We start from the raw sequence: 20,326 nt of genomic DNA, 5'->3' as shown, positions 1-20,326 counted from the left end.
CCATACTGCTGGGGGTGCTCTGGCAGCTAATGCTGGGCAATAAGAGCACCATGCATCTCCTTGTTTTACAAAAATTTTCTATCTGTCCTACATACAGGCAGAAGACCCACTTGTTCTGTTACAAAATTGATCACTCTTTGATGACACAGCCCCCCAGGAGTATGCCAAACACCTGCAGCTTTGCAGGGTGAATTCGGCAGCAGCAAGTAGAAAAGTCGCTGCTGTGCCCCTCACGTTTTTCTTTTTATTTAATAAATATCTTCTTGGACAGTCCAGCAGTGGTAGCTGATATAGATTGATTAAGATTATTGCTACATTTAATATTCTCTAGCACCACTGTTATAGGGAGCCTTGTATATCAGGACTGTCTCTGTCTGACAGGGTAAAGAAGAAAGGCCATAGGGTACAGCATGAGCATGTTGTCTCCAGCTGTGCTCACATGCCTTCCCAGCTTGCTCACATCATACATTCTTTTTTAAAGCAATTAAAATCAATCCAGCTAGGATCAATTTACCCCTCTCAGTTATTACAAAGGTATATTAATTTAGTCCTGCTTCATTTTGTCTTAAAGAAGCTCAAAATCCACAATTGTGACTTGCTTTTCTGACATTTTCATCTTCTTTTTGTAGCTGATGGAGAAGTTTTTGCTTGAATTTTCAGTTACTCAGGTATTTGATCAAATAAATAGTGGAGAATAAGTTGAAATGAGAAATGTTTCAGATCATTGACCCATGGATGCAAACCAGATACAAATGATTGTGCTGAGCAGTGACAAAGCCAGATTTCTGAACGAGAAAATGGAAGGGGCCTCACAGAAGCTTTTTCTCTGTGTTTGAGATTCAAAAGTAATAATATGCAGCAAGTGTGGGTAAATAAGGAAACAACACGTACATTTTCTTAACATGCATGAACAGAATGATCTTTCAATCAATTCACAAATGCTACCTAATCTGACTCATCTTTGTTGGCCTTCAAATTTACAAACCACAGGTTGCAGAGGACCTTGTTAACCGGTTACACCTCAATGCCCATGCTGACAAACTAGTGAGAACTTACAGTGCTGGCACAAAAAGGAAGCTCTCTACTGCTGTGGCTTTAGTTGGTAAACCCCAAATACTTTTACTGGTGAGTAAAAGTAATATTGTGGTTACTAAAAATGAGCTGCATTTAATTTTGTTGTCTTGTATGTTGCTCTAAAGAAATTCAGGTAGTTTCCTGATCAGTCAGGGAGTAATTGATACATGGATGTGCAACTGTCTTCTTTGTTCTGCTGTATGAATTACTTCAATTTTATTCTCCAGTGCTCACAAATATAGAAAGTGAAATTGTTTTTTTTCCCTATTTTTTTCTTCCTTGGAGCAATTGGGTGAGCAGAAATAAAAAGCTCTCAACACAAATACAATTGTAGTACTCCACACTCCAAATATGTGTTTAATTGACCCATGTTCTTTCAGGATACTCCTAATTCTTGCTCAGTTGTATTTATTTCATAAGTCTGGCTAGTTCTTTCATTTTGTTGCATTCAAAAGTCACACTATCAAATAATTCTTAGGAATGATATTAATTTGAATTACTTATCCCAGGCTGTTTTGCATACTATTGCCCATTTAGGCCTGATACTGGCCACTCCAATGCAAACAATGCATTTTGTATTGAAGATCAGGAAGTTACAAAGCTTTGAGAACTGCATCATTACAACACTACATTCTCTTTCATATAATTGCCTATCATTTCACTAGAGAATATTGAACATTGCTTTCTTAAAACTTGGCTGGGAAGAGCTAAACCTGTTCAGTAGTGCAATAAGCGTTTCAAAACAGTCAGCGGTAGGAAAGCTGCTCCTCGGAGTTGAGAGGGAAACCATGGCTTCCAGGAAGAGATCACAGGCTAAGTTGAACCAGATAAAATTGATTCTCTGGGGTTTGTGTTTCAGAAGATTAGACACATTTTGCTGCTTCTAACTGCCTACCATTACCTCACTTCTAAGCAAAGATAATTTATTTGCATTTTATACTTTAACTGACTCTGGTTCAGCTACAAAAAGGAGGAGATTATCTTAAATCAGTGCTTTTTTCCTGACCTTAAGAAATGCCACAAATGGTTTAGAAGGTCTTTTTGACAGGGTACCACTGCAAGTATCCATTTCAGCCTACTTCTTGCTGCAGGGCACAAACTGTTGCATATAGAATGAAAAGAGGAAAGAAAGATAGCTAAACATTTTAAACATTTGTTGTCTTTAGAAAGCTAGCAGGTTTTAAAGGAGTTTTCCAGTATTTTAAAAGGATGGAGTTTTTATTATTATTTTTCCTGAAAGCAAAGACATCAATATAAGCTACTGAATCTGCTTCTAAATTGTATCCAGGATCATAGCTATTAATTTCAGCAATATTGTGGGTTGCTTTATTTTTATTGCTTTTTATGTTTTCTTTGTTAGCAATCCACAGATAATAGGAGACTGAACTGAATTTTACAACCTCTGACATTGGTAGTGAAGTGCTAAAATTACCCTCAAACTGGATGTTTTGTTTGCTTTGTTTCTTGAAAACTCTGCTTCCAGGTTTTAGATGGGATTCCTTGCTGGAAATACTCTAGTCAAAGCCATACCTGTCCAACAGGTGCTGACGCTCCCCATGGAATTCCACTAGATAAAAAGCAACTGGAAGAGTTTCCTTCTTCCAGTCTTGTAGTAACAGAGACTGTATTTGTCAATCAAATATAATTCCTTTTGTTTTCATGAGTGGATGAAGTAAAAATTTGATTTAGTGAGGAAAGGAGGAATAGATAATAATAAGAAATGTAGATTTTGTAGCAGCACATCTTTCTACATGAGAGCCATCCAAGTGGGAAATGGGTTTGCCAGTTGGTTTGCACTGAGTTAGTGTTATTTAATCCTGTGAATTCTATCCACTGTAAGTGAAAATGCCTCTTAAAAAGGGCTGTGGGAGTAACTGGTATAAGATGTCAAATCCAAAATTCTTATCAAACACCTGGATATGGGATGGGCAGTGTAGACATCTGGGAGTGACAGGACTTCTCCAGTTGTTTGTGCACATGGCAGATGTGTATGCAGATCAGAAACAGTCACCAAACCCTTCCAGAAAGTGAGCAGAACCACTTGCAAGTGTCTCTTATCAAAAAGAGCGTATGTATATAATTAAACAGATATAATTAATCCTTATAACTATACATACATAAAAAAATTATATATATATGATAAGCATTTATAGATACATTTAGATATATTTAAATATTATTTATGGATATATACTTCTTTACTAAAATGTGCCTTCCATAGATTTAGACATTAAACTGTATGTGTTAAAGCAAAACATTGATCAGGGTGTCACTTAAGTGACCCTCTGAAATTGTGACATTTAAATAGAAAAACATATGATTCTTTTGTGAATTGTGTTAATTCTTCATGCTGGGCAGAACCTGTGGTATGCTTTTTCCATGCTGCTGTGCCGTTTTCATATTTCCTGTAGGATGAGCCCAGCTCTGGGATGGATCCCTGTTCTAAATGCTACCTTTGGAAAGCTATCCTGAAGGAAGTTCAGGATGGTTGTGCAGTTGTGCTGACATCCCACAGGTAAGATCCTTATTCCAGCAGCCAGCCTATTCCTGTGCTGCAGAGGAGTATATTCTGAAGATATGCTCACTGTTGTGAAACACAGATTAAGTATTGAAACTTTATGCCAATTCCTTCCTGTCCATGATAAGGAACCTATTTACATCTGAAATACTTTTCATATTTAATTTTTAAAGAATAGAGTGTTGCTCAAGGGGCTGCAGGCACAGCAAAGATGATGTAATTGATTTTTCTTTTTTCTTGCTCTTTTTACTCAGTGTTGTAGTGTCTCTTCTTGCTTGGAACATCAGGTTACTTTTTTGTATCTGGGTACCATAAAAATCCTTACAAAGGGAGATGTGAGTGAACAACCTTCTGATTTTATTAAGTTTCTGCTTTGCATCAGTGTATGAAGAGTAAGCCATGGCATCCTGAAGATGGATGCGTCTGCTATTCTCTTATGCATTACTGGAGATGGTAGGAGAGACTCCATCCTCTTAGAAGAGTCCGTCTACATTAAATATCTTGTCAGTTCTCTGATATGGTCTATTGATAGTGGTATATTGGTTTAATGGAGGAAACATCAATACTGTTATATAACATCTATAGTGAAATGAAATAAATCAAATGTTCCCTTAGACAATATACATATACTATGTATAATTATATATAAAATTTCTTTAAATGAGGGAGAGATCATGAAAACATGTCCAGAGAAGACAGAATTCAAAAATCAAAACAACAATGAAAAATTTGGCCAAATGAGATTTGAAGTATAGATGAATTAATAAAGGAATGTGGCCAAACTTCCTCCAATGCTTTCTATTTTCAGATTTTTTTAGGTATTTTAGATATTATTAAAATTTATTTGTTGTCCCCGTCCATTATTAATAGAAAATTTTTCCAGAAAGTTCCCACTGTCTTATTTATGGAAGCTGAATTTTGAAAATCATGTACCTGTGTTTGATGGCCAAGTACTTACCAGCACACTTATTTAGGGAATGTGGGTTATGCGTTGTGAATTCAGTTCAGTGATTTTCAGGAAAAAATAGGTTTTGACTTTTCCATTCAGATTAAGAACCTCTGGTTGTCAAACACCAGCTAAACAGTTTTTGTATGATAAACAAACAAACAAAAAATCCATCAAATTGTACTAACTATACATTTAGCTCTACAAATGAATGACTTCAAGCAGTCAATAAGTACAGTGATACTGTTCACATTGTTGTGCCAGGGTGAAGAAAGGAGAAATTATTTTAAACTATTTATACTATTTTCTGAAGGCCATTGGGGCTTTGAGATTATTTACTTGTATAAGTACAGGAATTTTATATATGAAGTGAACTTTCTTACATGTCAGCTAGTACATGTGTAAGGTATAGAGAGGATGTTTTTGCTGTGTAAAAATCAAGTTTTGTGGACTGTTCACCTACTTTTCATAGATAAACATTTACTTAAATTTCAGAGACAAAACCTCTGTTTTAAATGGGGAGGGGTGAGGCTTTATCAGCTGTCCCTAGAGCCCTAAATTTGTGTAATTTTGCCACAGCCAGGGAATGTTTTGCCAAGTTATTTGGTGAATTTCCTTATCTGTGGGAAGATCTGTCTTTCTCAGACATACCAGTTTGGCAGTTCTCACCACAGCCCTGTCATATTATAAAGAAATTGTTCCTAGGGCAGTACTTAATTGCCAATGTCCACTCAGTCAAAGCACTTTGACTTGGACTGGTACATGGTTGAGGCATACAAGATGTCTCTGTTTAGCTGTCCCAGAAGCGCTGGGGAGGGCGCACAGTGAATTGTAGAACACCAAACATCTTTGAGATGATGGATGTGTTCCATATGGGTCTTTATGTCTAAAGTGCTTCTTTGAAAGAGCTACTCACACAATTCTGCATAATATGTAGGGTAGCAGCCCATCTGCCATAAGTTTTACAAGTTAAAGCTGTTATTTTATCATCTGAAGCAGTTACAATCTAGGAGAACCCTGCTTTTCTATTCAGATGCATTTCAGTTTCCTAAATTCTGTTTGGATTGTACTGTTTTGGATATTCTATCCTGCAATAGGGTTACCCTGCAGAGGGTAACTTTTTTCAAGGCCATGTACTATGCAAAAGAAAGGCTGAGCAAGCTTTTCATTCTTCTCCCTTTATCCTTTAGCTCAGAATAATCACAAATAGGTATTAAAGGGAATAACAGTTCATGACTCCCTCAGCAGCAGTCCTGAGACTACTTATAAGTTTGCCTGTGGTAATGATGCCTTTATATTCTGACCAGAATGGTCCAATTAGTTACAGACTAAAAATATAAATAATGGTTTAAGGCTCTCTTCTAGTTGTCATGTGGTAATAACTGCTGGTGTATACTGATTAGTGTTACAACTTTGACTGTTACTGTCGTGGTTTTAAACCAATAACTAAGAAAATTACTTATTTCTTGCTGTGAGATATGGATTAGAACAAGAGCAAAACAGGCATAAAACTTAAAAGGAAAAAAAAAAGAAAGTTTATTGACAAACTACAATAAGAACACCAGAATAAACTTCCAGAAAAACCTTTTCATCCCCTGTCTACCCACTATTCCCTTGTTCACATGACAAAAGAGACAAAAACTTTGGAACTTTGATGGTTAAAACAGTCCCAATTCTTGCTACAGTCTTTTCACCAGTCTTTATAGAGAAACAGAAGTTTCTTCCTGTTAATTTATGGAGTTTCTCACAAGAAAAACTATTTTTTGTTATAGTTTTCCATTGCTCTAATGTTAGCTGCCCAGAGCTGCTGTTATTAGAGCCCACTCCTCCCATTTTCACATCACTCTCAAGTGTGCATGGGCCATGAGTCTAGGGATGGGATTTTTAAGGATAAGTTATTCAAAGGCAAAAAGTCTTCTTCATCTGTTTCTGTGAGCTTCACTAGAAAACAGTTTTCTCATTGCCTCTCAAGGCTTCAAATCTTCCAGCACTTCACTGTACCATAATTACTCTACTTTTTTACTCAAAATTTACACTTTGAACACTCTATTCCTCCCTATATACTGTCATGAATTAAAGGAGTGTTTTCAAGACTTTATTGTCCATTTCCATAGTTTTAACAGAAAGATATTTCAGCTTAATTAAAGCATCTTCTTAATTCTCTACCTTTTCTGAAGCTTCTTTTCTTTCCTGTCACTGGTAGTTTATAAAGTCTCTTTTCATGTTGATCACTCTCTTTTTCTCTGTCTGGATAAAAAGATTAATCCGCAAGTCTCATCTGGGAAATGAAAGAGTTAAAATCTTGCCCAGGCTGTTGTAGGTAGTTCTGTGGCCTCGGCCGGTGCAGGAGCTGGAGCCATCTGCGATGGAAAGTTCCTCATGGCTGCTCTGGAGAGTGTAGTCGCCGCGCCCAGCCTGCTGCAGGTCCAGAGCCTCTCTCCTTCTTCACTCAGCAGTTTCTAGTGAATTTAGTTACAGCAAAAAACCTGCAGCCGAGCCAGAGATCGGCTCGGCCTGGCCCGGCCGGAGCCCGGAGGAAACTTTTTCCGCAGGGCCCGCATCTCCCCGGCCGGGAGACGCTGGGCCCAGCCCAGTCCCCGCCCGGCCGCACGGCCTGGGCAGGGAACGGGAGGCCTGGAGCTCTGCCACCCTTCCCAGCCAGGAAACAAAGAGAACCAAGAGAGCTCTGGTTTTACACTTTAAGGTAGGGTTCACAAGTTGATCCCACTTTTCAATGGCCTAAACTGCTGTCAATTCTCAGCAATGACCGATAATTGGTCAGGAGAAAAGACTCCAGGCAGTTCCCAGCAACTTAAACTTTCTTAAAGGTAAAGTAACTCCATGACAGTTACCAAGCCAAAGGTTTTATTTCTGTTTTTGCAGCTGTCCAGATTCTTTCATTTTAAGTAAAGTTAGGTATAAATAATGTTCTCTGTTTTCACTACTAATTATTTATTTTTCCCCCTTGATTTATTTTGTAGTATGGAAGAATGTGAAGCTCTCTGCACAAGGCTTGCTATTATGGTCAATGGAGCTTTCAAGTGTCTTGGCTCTCCCCAGCACATTAAAAACAGGTATTATATATTGAGAGACCGCCAGCTATTCACCAGTCTTCACAGAAGTAATCATGAATGCCGTTTATTTCTATTATTAACACACCTTTTATAGGGTTTTACAGGGTCCGCGGGCAGAGGAAGCTACTATTGGCTAACACACACAGGTTTACATTTTTCTCCTTGTACACAAGAATATTGTTTTGCTTTACTCTCTCTTCTGCAGGCAAGTTTCAAGGATTTTAGCCCTTAATATCACGACTTATTTCAAAGGCTGGTTTGTGCATACAGGCCTTTACTAATATATAAAATATATCAACAATTCCCCCTTTCTCTTTTTGCACAAACCAGGCTTTGGATAAGATAGCATACAACTTAGATTGTCATCTCAATTAACACTGTAAGTAAAGTCCGTCCCCCTTCTAGCACAAGAGACCTCAACCATCCGGTGATGCCCCAGCTGGCAAACCAACTTCCAATGGGGTCACTATCTTCTTTCAGGGCATGTAACCCATCCTGTAGCTGTTGTAGTTGCTTATGGATGGAAACTGAATGATCAGTAAGATTCAAGCAGCACATGCCTTCAAAAACTCCTCTTAACCATGTCTTTGTGCTAAGAGCAAAAAGTCAATTGCAGCTTGATTTTGTAATACTGCATGATGTACACACATCGGCTGAAAGCTCACTTAACATTGTGGATGTTAAGTTTAATCCTTTCTTAGTCTAACAAGCGAGCCTTTTTAGAGTTGCTAGGCCTTAATACATTCAGGCTTCGCTTTGACTGTTTGATGTTTTTCACTTTGCTAGCTACATTCAGCAATTGGTGTAAGCTTGGATAGAACAAAGTAAGGTTCTTAAGATAACATGGCCCTCCATGTGGACTAGCAGGAATTCCATTCCATGCCCTATCTCCACAGATTAGGAAGATGGAACTAGGTTGTCCTATGCAAATGGCATCACGTTTGCCAGCTCACGGGTAAAACTTTAATCGTTAAATGAACTTTCAAAGATGCTTACACTAGCTCCTGAAGGGGGAATACTTATACCTTATACTAATATAATAATCACTGCACACACTAAACTCCTTATTTTAACTATTATCTAGCTATTTTTTAACACACGTGCTCTGGTATATATGTAGTCTAAGCGTGAAAGCAGTTTGCAAAAAGGGGTAAACACACAACTAAAATTTGTTTCGTGCACAATTAGATAGAGTCTCTGCACTCTTCTCAGATCTTCACAGGAATTTCTCACAAACAGACTATGACTTGACACGATTCAATCCAGAAACATCTGTTGCTCCTGTGGTGTCACCTGGCAGCCGATCAGAGACTGACTGAGGGCATCAATCTTCAGATCTTTCGTGGCTGGTTTTGTCCATCGAATAGGCACCCAAAGTGGTCCAGCATCTGTGGAAACACAACTGTAACCACACCCGTTAAATAGCAATGGACTCGGTCCCTCCCAGATACCTGTTTCTGGGTTCTTGTAGTGTAACTTAACCTCTGGGGTAGCTTGCATCTTTACTTGACTATTGTAGATGACCACTGGGGGTTGCTCTAAGTCTCCAACTAAACTGAGGAAATTTAGAGTGAATAACACTTGCTGCAATCGAATGGTAGGGACTAATTGTTCTGCTGTTTTTTGCTTACTCAAATACTCTTTTAGGGTCTTGTGGGCTCTCTCTACAATGGCCTGTCCAGTTGACACATGGGGAATTCCAGTTACATGTTTGACTCCCCATTTTTGTAAGAACTGAGAAACTCGTGTTCCTACATATGCAGGCCCATTGTCTGTTTTTATTTCTTTCAGAACTCCCATTATGGCAAAGCATGCTACCAAATGTCGAATTTCATGTATACTTTTTTCTCCTACTTGTGCAGTGGCCCAAACCATTTTTGAAAAGGTATCTATTGTAACATGTACATATTTGAGGCAACCAAATTCAGGCACATGTGTTACGTCCATTTGCCAAATCTCACAGGCTTGAAGACCCCTAGGGTTAACGCCTAAACCTAGAGTGGTTCCATATTGACTGCATTGTGGACAGGATTTTACAATGCCTTGTGCATCTGTTAAGCTGATATTAAATTGTCTCTGTAAGGCTTTTGCGGCTTGATGAAAGAGAGCATGACTCTCTCTTGCAGCTGCGAAAGAGTCTCTTGGTGCTGCTACAACAGGACTGACAAGCGCATCAGCTTTTGCATTGCCTTCTCCAAGACCTAATTCTGTTTGATGACTGCGGATGTGAATGATGCAACAGGGCTCATTTCTGTCCTCTATAGCTCTTTTGATTTGAAAGAATAGTTGACACAATCGCTTATTATCTGGTGGCTTGATAAGAGCATCTTCAATACGTTGTACCACTCCTACCACGTACAATGAATCTGATACAATGTTCAGCTGTCTCTCCACTGAGACAGTGCCCATGCAACGGCTGTAAGTTCTAATGTCTGCAGTGAGTCATGTGCATCTCCATCTATAGTTTTACTTCTCCAACTCGAGCCTTCTTGCCAGGTACAGGCTGCTTTTTTCTGCCGACTTCCTGCGTCTATATATACCGTAAGGCCTTTTACCGGCTGCTTCATGACTTTAGACTGTTGCAGCCACCGCTGTTTTAAGATGATCTGCAGGCGTGGATCTCGAGGTTGCCTGTTGTGTACAGTTCCTGGATAGCTAAGCAGCACTAATTGAATTGGTTCTGAATGTCTCAGCATCCACTCAAAATTTTCTATCGTTATTGGCAGACCGATATGTTCCGGCTCAGCACCACTAATTTCCACAATTCGTGTTCTTGCTTTTTTGATGAGATAAGCAATTGCTTCTGTCCTTTGCCAAATACTCACTGGTGGCGTATATGGTGTAAAAATCCACTCAAGAATCGCTAAAGGCTCTGCACATTTCTTCGCTGATTGCACTAACTGTATCTTCCTGGCAGGCTGCTTGGCACCTCGACGGCTCTTAGATGGGCCTTCTCCCCCTTTCTCTTTTTGCCAAGCAGGCCACTGGAATATGATAGCACATGGTGCAACAGAGTGGTTACAAATCAGAAGTCCTAAAGGCACATCTGGCAATCTTCTGTCTGCTAGTGTTGAAAGCAGTTTCTTCCCTAGATAAATGAGACAGCTCTTCTGATCTGCAGAAAGAGCAATTGGAGTTTGCGGGTCTGTACCTTTCAAAAGGCTCATTAAGGGTGCTATCTCATCATTTCGGATACCGGCAATGGATCGTACCCATTGCAGATCTCCAACAAGCCTTTGTGCATCATTAAGGGTACAGATCTCAGTGGTTAATTCCAATTTTTGTGGGCGGACTGATGAAGATGTCAGAATCCACCCTAGGTACTTCCATGGGGCTTGTTTTTGAATTTTTTCTGGGCAACCACCAAGCCTTTTGCTGCAAGCTGGGCGGTGATAAATGTGAGATCTTCATCTTGGAATGGATCACGTTGGCAAAACAAGATGTCATCCATGTAGTGATAAATAATTGTCTGGGAGAACTTGGCCCGCACAGGTGTCAGTGCCCAGTGCACGAACAGTTGGCACATTGTCGGAGAATTTTTCATCCCTTGTGGAAGGATCACCCACTCAAATCTCTGAGACGGACTTTCTTTGTTGATTGACAGCAAAGTGAAGGCAAATCTCACTGTGTCTTCTTTCTGCAGGGGTATTGTGAAGAAACAGTCTTTCAAATCTATGACTAGAAGATACCATTCTTGTAGCAGCATTGTGGGAGAGGGCATCCCTGGTTGTAATGCTCCCATTGCCCACATTTTGTCATTTACTTTGCGTAGATCATGCAGCAATCGCCATTTTCCAGACTTCTTTGGGATGACAAAAATTGGAGTATTCCATGGGCTGAGCGATGGTTGGATATGCTTTGCTTGTAGCTGTTCTTTGACAAGTTCATGCGCAATTGCTAGCCACTCCTGGGATAGAGGCCACTGCTCAACCCACACAGGCTCATTAGATTTCCACTGAATCCTTGGGGTTGGCAGCCCGTCAGCAGTGGCGACTACTGAAAAGGCAATTGATTGGGAAGGGTTAGTGTTGCCCCGAGCTGGCTGAGAACATCTCGACCAACGAGCCCTCCAAGGCTTCCAGGCAAAGGCATGACGTATGGACATAAGGTGGTAGTCTATCCTTCAGGAAATCGAAACTGGACCGGGTGTACACTTCTCAGTGGCGTGGAGTATCCTCCTACACCTTGTACTGAGCTTAAGGCTCTGTGGAGAGGCCATTCTCTTGGCCACCAGACTCAGCTGACGATGGTAACATCAGCTCCTGTGTCTAGCATCATCTTGACTCTTTGCTGCTTTGATCCGTGGCACAGGGTGATTTCAGTTACTGGCCGATGACTCATTTGTTGAACGAGATTCACCACTGTGTCTCCTGTTGACCCAAATCCTTTGGCTCCACGTCCAGGAGCACTTCGAAAAATGTCTTTCTCAGTTGCCACCTTTTGAAATAACACCAATTGAGCAATTCTTGTTCCCTTTTTGATTGTAAGTGGAGGGGCTAGGGTGTAAGCACAGACTTGGATTTCACCAGTGTAATCAGCGTTGATGACTCCTGGGAGAACAGTAAGTCCAGGAATTCCAGCAGATGATCTCCCAATCAAAAAGCACCAAGTGCACTGGTAACAGAATAAACAGGTCCTGTAACTCCAGTTGGGATTTTGCGGATGGTGCTGTCGATGAGTGTGACATCTACTGATGCTGCCAAATCGATTCCCAGGCTTCCCCGGGTTGCTGGTGGGTTGAGCTGCTGAATAGAGTTGGGGCAGCAACTTGTGTCCCCGCGTGGCGGCTCCTTGCGCTCTTGATCATGTTTTTTGCAAGCTGGCATGCAGCAGTGGCATGATTGTCTACTTGGCATCAGTCACACCACACAGGAACTTGGCAGATTTTTCGAAAGTGCCCTCTGTTGCCACATAGATAACAGATGGCTGAAGGTGTGGCGGAAGGTTTACGTTCGCTTCCCAATTTACTGACTGCAGCAGCAAGTAGACTTTAGTCGGCTTGATGGCTTCTGCAACGGCATTGGCCACTAGCTGCCCTTGTTGCGTTTGATTTACTCGCAGGGCAATATCTAGCATGTCTCCCACATCCGCTTGCTTTGGGAGTGTGGCAAGGATGGGCTTTATCTTCGAGTTGGCATTCTCAAAAGCTAACAGTTTAAACATGTTCTGCTTTGCCTCTTCAGTCATGTCATTCTGAGCTTTTAGGGCTGCTGAAAGACGATCGATGAAATGGGAATACGGTTCTGTGAGGCCTTGCCGTACTGTTGTGAAGGAAGTATGAGGCTTGGAATCAGGCACAGCATTAAAGGCTTGACGAGCAAGCTGTGCAGACAAATGATGCATTGCAAGAGGGTAGTTTAGCTGTACAGCCATATGACTGTAAACTCCTGAACTGGTGAGCATGTCAGGATTAAGTCCATATAACACATCATTTTGATCTCGAGGTCGATTGGCTTCTAGAACTGCTAACCTTTTCCATTCCTTCTCCCACACCATAAGCTGTGATGGAGTTAAAAGCAGACGTGCGAGATTCTGGCTGTCTATGGGACTGTTAACATCAGAGGTGAACAGCTGTCACGATCCGCAAGGTGGGATTCGTGATGTGGTTCTTTTAGTCGGTCTTAGAGTACAAAAGATGATCAGCAAACCAAGGACTTAAACAGCAAAATACACTTTATTGAGTGCTCATCAGCACTAATATGCGATAGAGAGAAAAGAGGAGAATGCAAAGCATAAGGAAAAGAGAGTAAGGGGATTATAGCTACCAACATCGAATTCCACTCAGCCGTCCAACGACGCAGAGTCTTCTGTCCGTTGGGGAGATCTCAAAGGAAGGTAAGTTTGGGGTATAATTTTATAGTCTTTTGCAAAGCGAGGGGCGCAGGGCCAAAACCAGATGAGATTGATGATCATTGTGATGAATTCCATTGCGTGGGGAGCAGGTGTAGGGTACACAGCAATCCATGTCTTGCAAGTCTTTGCTCACCAGCAGGAACGAGGGCAAGGTGTTGTGGAAAACCCATTGCACAGGGTACCACGCACAAGCCTCTGCTCACCAGCAGGAATGAGAGCCATGAGTCGTGGAAAACCCGTTGTGCAGGTTACCAAGCCTCTGCTCACCAGCAGGAACGAGAGCAGTGTACTGTGCAACTGCAAACAATCACTTAGCAAACATCCATCTCAGCTAGGCCCAAACCCCCAAACCAAGTCCCTTGTGATATTCAGGGTCTCAGTCTCTGACCTTGAGACGGTTGTGAGACAGATGAGGGAATCTTCGGACCGTCTCTTACAACAGCCAATCCAAGGCAGTGTTTGCAGCTTCAGATTTAATGCCATTCTCAGTAACTGTCTTTTTGGCTTGCTGCAAGATCTTCCAGTCATGCTGTTCATAACGTGGATTTTGCTGATCATATAAAATGGGACAAGCGACTGCCCCTGCTGCTTGCCATTCTCCCTCAAGAATTGCATCTCGAATGATGCCAGACCACCTCTGCTGTGCTCTGTGTTTTCTATTTTCCTCCTCCAAGGTGATAGAGCTAGAACAAGGTTGTGGTGTTGACAGTGTTTCCAAAGGTGGAGCAGATGATTCAGGATGCAGCATATCCTGTAGTTGTTGAACTGACTCTGCTCGTTGTCTCAGTGTTTGCTGTAGAGCTGCTTTCTCTTGTTGAGGCTGTGCTTTATTCGCACATAGGGTTTGTTCAATCTGAGCTTGAAGCTGTTGCACAAGCTGCTCTATTTGATGTTGCCATCCCAGTAGCTCTTTCTTTGATGCAGCGTTGTCATCAATTGGCTCTGCTCCTGCTACAAGCTGGCCATCATCGGAGTGCATAGAGATATCATCATGGGGGGGGAGAGAGATGTCCTGCGGTCTTCCCCAGTGAACGGTAGATGGCATCGAAGGGTAGATCTTTGGTTTGCACTCTGTGGCTCTCGTTTCTGCTGACGTATCAGGCTCCGCCTAGCTGGAGCTGGCGTACGCTCCTTCCAGGGGAGCTGTCATTTCTACATCCGCATTCGGCAGGGTAACTTCCGGCTTAGGCTCCGCCGGTGAGGTCAGAACTGGAGGGGGCTCTGCCGGCACGGTCGGAACTGGAGAGGGCTCCGCTGGCGCAGTCAGAACCATGTCGGAGCACCCCTGAGATTTTAAAAGTTCCGACACAGTGCTACACTGCCTCCCTGTGAGCCCCTTCGCTGGCCGGACATGCCCCACCCCGAAAAATGCACCCAAACGGCTAGCAGCCTTGGCAGGAGGTGGCTGCGGCGCGTCCGTCTCAGATGGCGTCATGGCATCTAAGGCAGCTGCTGCTACTGAGGATACTTTCTTCATATCGCGTAAGGCATTTAACACATTTTTCCATACTCAACCGAGGGCTATTACATCTTTACTCTTTCCCGTGATTGCCGTGTCCAACATCAGATTCCCAAGATCCGCAAAAAGCAGTGAGGGCACTGCAAAATGCCCATGGTTTTTCGCCCATATAATGAGCTTATCCAGGTCCTTTTCCCGGGCTGCTCTGCCTCGTTTAACGAGGATGCTGAGAAGCAGTTTTACCGCCGCCGCAAATTCCACATCCATGCTAGCGGCCTGCGGCAGGGGGAAAGGTTGCGACCCTTCTACAACGCCCCTGCCTTCGGACTCCCCCAGCGACTCGCCCCCGTTGATTCGCAAGCTGCCTATCCGGTACCGATCCAAGGCAGTGTCTATCTGCACTCAGATCCGCTCCACCAACCTTGGTCCAAGGCTCCGTCCCACCATGCGTGGACCCACCGAAGCCCCCCTGCCCGCAGGGTGTCCCGTTCAGAGCGCCAAATATTGAGAGACCGCCAGCTATTCACCAGTCTTCACAGAAGTAATCGTGAATGCCGTTTATTTCTATCATTAACACACCTTTTATAGGGTTTTACAGGGTCCGTGGGCAGAGGAAGCTACTATTGGCTAACACACACAGGTTTACATTTTTCTCCTTGTACACAAGAATACTGTTTTGCTTTACTCTCTCTTCTGCAGGCAAGTTTCAAGGATTTTAGCCCTTAATATCATGACTTATTTCAAAGGCTGGTTTGTGCATACAGGCCTTTACTAATATATAAAATATATCAACAATTATATATCAACATCAAATCTTCTGCATCTTTATTCAATCTAAGAGCTGGCTAGATGCTTTAGCTAAGGTGTAATCATTTATATCTGCTAAGAATATCTTCTTCCTGCTGTCACTGAGGTTAAAAAAGAATCAATCAGGGTAACTTAGCAAGCTAAATTGACATGTGACATTGCTAAAATGCTTTCTAGTCTGCATTGGTAATTGAAAGAGACATATCTGTATTTAAAATTGTAGTGGTTTAGATTTGTCAATTTGAGTTTCCTGGCCAGTACACTAAATAATGTGGTGGGTTTAGCACTGGCTAAAATCACCAGGGTACTTTCTCATTTCTTACTGTGAGATATGGATTAGGAGAAGGACAAAACAGGGTTAAAACTTAAAAGAAACTTTATTAACAGGACTACAAGAATAAGAAGCATCAGAATAAAACTTCCAGAACACTTTTCCTCCCCCTACCCAACTTTTTTCTTTCCCAACTGACCATGTAGAAACAGAACTTGGGATGTTAAAGCAGTACTAACTATACAATAGTCTTTCATCAGTTCTTGTGGGGAGAAGAGCTGTCTCTTGTCATGCCATGGCGACTTCTCCACAAGAAACAGCTTTCTCGTGGCTTTTCATTTCCACAAATAGCAGCCGCCTGGGCAAGAAGTTCAGCCACTGTGACATTCCTTCCATCTTCACAGCCCTCCTAGAGGTGTGTCCATGGGCCATGAACTCATAGGGTATTATTTTAAGGAGGAGTTGTTCAAAGGCAAAGGTTCTCTTCATCTGCCTCTGTGATCATCTCTGGGAACAGAGCTTTTCCTCTTCTCTCCCTGGAGGCAAAGGGTCTTCATCACTCTCTCTCTCTGTTCAACCTTCTCAGGATCACAGCTACTCCAATCTCTGCTTGGCTTTATCAATGGATGCCTCTGCTCACATCTATAGTTTGAATACTTCATCTCCCCATATTCTCTCATGAATTAAAGGGAGTATTTCAGTGTGTCATTGTCCATCTCCATGGTACTACCAAAAGAGCTTTCGGCCCCATTAGGGCACCTCCTCTTTCTCTTTCCATCTGAGGCTTGACTCCTTCTTTACTGACCTTAGTGGTGTCTTCATGTTGCCTTTCTATGTGTCGTCACTCTTTTTCTCTCACCCGAGGGGAGAATCATGGTCTGCACGTGTCATCTGTGCACTGAAAGGATTAGTATTAGTATCTCACCCAGGCCTGCAGATGTCCGTAAGCAGTGGCCACAGCAGTCAGGGAGCTGGGCCCCTCCCTCTGCCCAGAAGCTGCTGGGAGGGGGTCTCAACCTGGGGCATAGGGACTTAGTGTCAGTGAAATGTCAACAGCAGTGGCCCAGCCCAGCCTAGGGCCAAGACCTTCCAGCCTCCTGTCCCCCACCCAGGAACCACTGGGGTGTGGCCCAGCCCCACCCCCAGGTCGCACAGGCCATGGGGGAGTGGGGCTGGCCCCACCAGAGCTCTGCTACCTTTTGAGGCCAGAAGAAAAGAGAGAGATTTCCCAGGCTTGCTGTTTTTAAAATGTGCATCTCACAGAGGCGGATCTAATTTCTAAATGGTGAAAAATGTTGTCAGTTCTCAGAATTAGCCGGCTATTTGACTTTCCCAGGCACAGAGGAAGCTCCCAGCAGCTTCTCTCAAAGAAATCACTTCCGTGGGTGGTTTCTTACTTCCCCAAATGCCAATCATTGTGAAAACCAGCACAAAAATGAATCACTCCTGCAAAGGAATGCATTGTGAGAATTCAATATGGCAATGAAATACAATTTGATTCCTTCTGAGTGTTTTTCATAACATGAAAGAAGTATTTTTAAGAGGTCAGTATAACTTTTTAAATTCTTTGTTTCTTTTTTCTCTTTCTGATTCTGCTGCTGTGCTTCTTCACTTCTTTTCTGGATTTCTCAGCTTTTCTGAGCTGAGCTCCTTGGGGATGCTCCCTCATGGGGAGTCCCGCTTATCACAGTTCTCTGGGTCAGGACAAAAACTCCAAAGACTATTATGGATCTTGTTTCTTGTGTTTATTAGGATGTTATCACAAAATTTGGCAGGTCTCTCCAGACTTTCTGCACAAGTTCAGTTCACTGCAACCTGGCTCATTTCTTTCTGATGGTACAAAATGGCTTTGTGGCTCACTTTGAGCTTTGAGGCACAAAATGGTCCTGAACTATGCAGTTTTTTTATCTTTATACTTATTCTTATCCAATTAACAGTAGACACGTCTATTATTTTTCTTAATGACCCAACGACCCATCACTTGTGTACTGCACTGCGACATTTTCTATCCAATCACTATTACCCAAAAACCTCTAGAAGCACATGAAGAAGAAAGAAGGAAAAGAAACAACATTATAAATCCTCCATCTTGCCTACTACTTTCTAAACTATTTTAAACTCTAACTTTTTCACCCCGTGACTTAAGAAAGCTCTAATCTACACACTCACACTTTAAGCTTTTCTATCTAACTTTAACAGTTGTTTTCATGCATCACCATGAAAACATGCTCATAAATTTCATATTTTATGAAATTCAGTGTTCTTCTGGATCTCAGAGCTAGGTGTCAGAAACAAGGGCACACACTTGTCTCAGACTCCAACAGGTCAGCAGCCAGTAAGAACATCTATTTTGAACTCTTCCTGCTTCTTACATATTCACTGACAATTGAAGATATTTATACTGTTTTCTGCATCCTTTTCCTGGTGTGCATAAACCTCTTTTCTGTTTGAACTCTGATCATGAGTTAATTTAATAACTATTAATGAGGATGTTTAATTCAGAGGATGGGCTCAAACCACCATAAAGAAAAGAGGATCAGAAACTGAGGGGAAAGTTGTTTTGACTTATAAGTAGAACATTTACATTCAGTTGTAAATGTAATTGTCATTGCTAGACACACAGTCAGCTCTGTAAGATGATACAGCTCATTTACAAGCAGAAAAGCTACACTGTTTTGTACTAGCTCTGCACTTAGTTCTCTTAAGTGCAGATGCACTTGACATGGAAGCAAGCTCTACAGAAATGCTCTGGAATTGCTGTCTGCCAGGTTTATAACACAGAAGTTATGTGCCTTGGATAAATTCTTGTCCCTTGACAATCCTTTTGGATTTCTGGCCTTTCCTTTGGATAGAACCACAGATCCTTGCTTCATAGCTGCATTAGCAAGATGGGCCTGACTCACACTAGCTCTCTCCTTAAAATTTTTTTTCATAAAGACAAACTTTCAGTTAGAGATATTACAATCCAGATACTGAAAACACAATGTCTGCATCTCTAATTCTGGTAATTCTGTGTGATTGTAGCCTTCTTTTCATGTTTTCGCACCTTTCAGTGCCTATGAACCTCCATTTCTGGAGGCATGAGCAGTCAACCGATCTGCAGAGTTTCTTCTTGTTTCATATCCAGATCTTTGCCTTTGCCATCCTGTCTCTTCCTCAAATTTCATAGCATAGTTTCACTGTTGTTTCACTGGCTGGAGTAGATTAGTGAGTGTGAAGGTATCCTTTATATCTTTCATGAGAAACATCTCATATATAGAGAACAGTGCAGATCTTCGACCTTTTTGAAGATGTGTGTCTCCCCAGTCAGGAAAAAGTAGTATTACTTAGGCACTTCAGTTGAGTGTATAAAGTTAGCTGGGCTGAGAGTCTTCCCTTGTTATGTTTCTGATCTCTGAAACATAACAGTGAGTGATTGAGTGAGTGAGTGAGTACACGTCTCTGTCTTCTCAGCTCGACCTTGAGAGGGCAAAATCAGACAGTCCACCTTCCCCTTTATCTTATGTGACTTTGTAATTTTTTTTGCCACTTCTGATGTTTCTTTTAGCAGCATCTTTTCATCTTTCCTCTTATGGAAACAAGACATCAAAAGCATACTCATAACTATGCACTGTTACATGTGTTCATATAAATAAAGCAGTTATTTCTCAATTTGCTGCACTGCATCTGTAGATAAACCTCTTTCAGATTGCAGTTAGCAAATCAATGCAGAAGTGTCCTGCTGGAAGTGTCATCGTATTACTTCTTATTTAGATGATACTAGTACTATTATTATGATAGAAATAGTCACAAATCGGCCATTCTGGAATCAAGGCTGTATGAGTGCCTCTTTCAAACTCTCTAAAACAAGGTCATAATAAGACTATTTGGAAGTCAAGTTCATAGCAAATAATTTTTTAAAAATGATTTTAACTTTGTAAAAAGCACACCTTCTCTATATAAAGAATATTTCAGCAGGTTTGTGTTCCATGGCAGTTCTTTAATGTATATTCATTAGTAACATTCACATGGGGAAATAGTGCACATTCACATGGGGAAATAGTGCACTCTAGATCAATACTGCTGAGACTTTCTACACAAACTGTGTAGCTCAAGCTGCATGAAGATTTTTCATCTAAGGCAGAACTAAAATCCCTTTAACTCCTAGCTTATTGTTTGATTTAGTCTCCAGATTTTTCACAGGAACCTAATGATTTTTTTTTAAAACTGCATTACCCTTTATTAAGAAAAATAGCCATGAACCTTATCAAAAGCCTTAATTAAAATCATACAGTTATCTGAATTTTCTCTGACTGCCTGATACATTTTCTTGGCGGGAAAGAAC

At 41.6% G+C, this 20,326-nt stretch overlaps 1 protein-coding gene across 1 annotated transcript in view; it reads left to right on the top strand.

Moving 5' to 3' along the window:
- The window catches only part of ABCA13 (ATP binding cassette subfamily A member 13), a 194,842-nt gene that overhangs the window by 160,202 nt on the left and 14,314 nt on the right, over positions 1-20,326 (top strand). Inside the window, 3 exon segments of the mRNA XM_088051690.1 lie at positions 986-1,125; positions 3,486-3,589; positions 7,520-7,612. Coding sequence (XP_087907816.1) covers positions 986-1,125; positions 3,486-3,589; positions 7,520-7,612 — 337 coding nt within the window.

Source organism: Pseudopodoces humilis, chromosome 1 (genome assembly GCF_049639895.1).
Source record: "Pseudopodoces humilis isolate 2021_Gansu_Grassland_sample_001 chromosome 1, ASM4963989v1, whole genome shotgun sequence".
NCBI lineage: Eukaryota > Metazoa > Chordata > Aves > Passeriformes > Paridae > Pseudopodoces > Pseudopodoces humilis.
The sequence above is the reverse complement of the archived record's forward strand: the minus strand, read 5'-3'. Positions and strand labels throughout refer to the sequence as shown.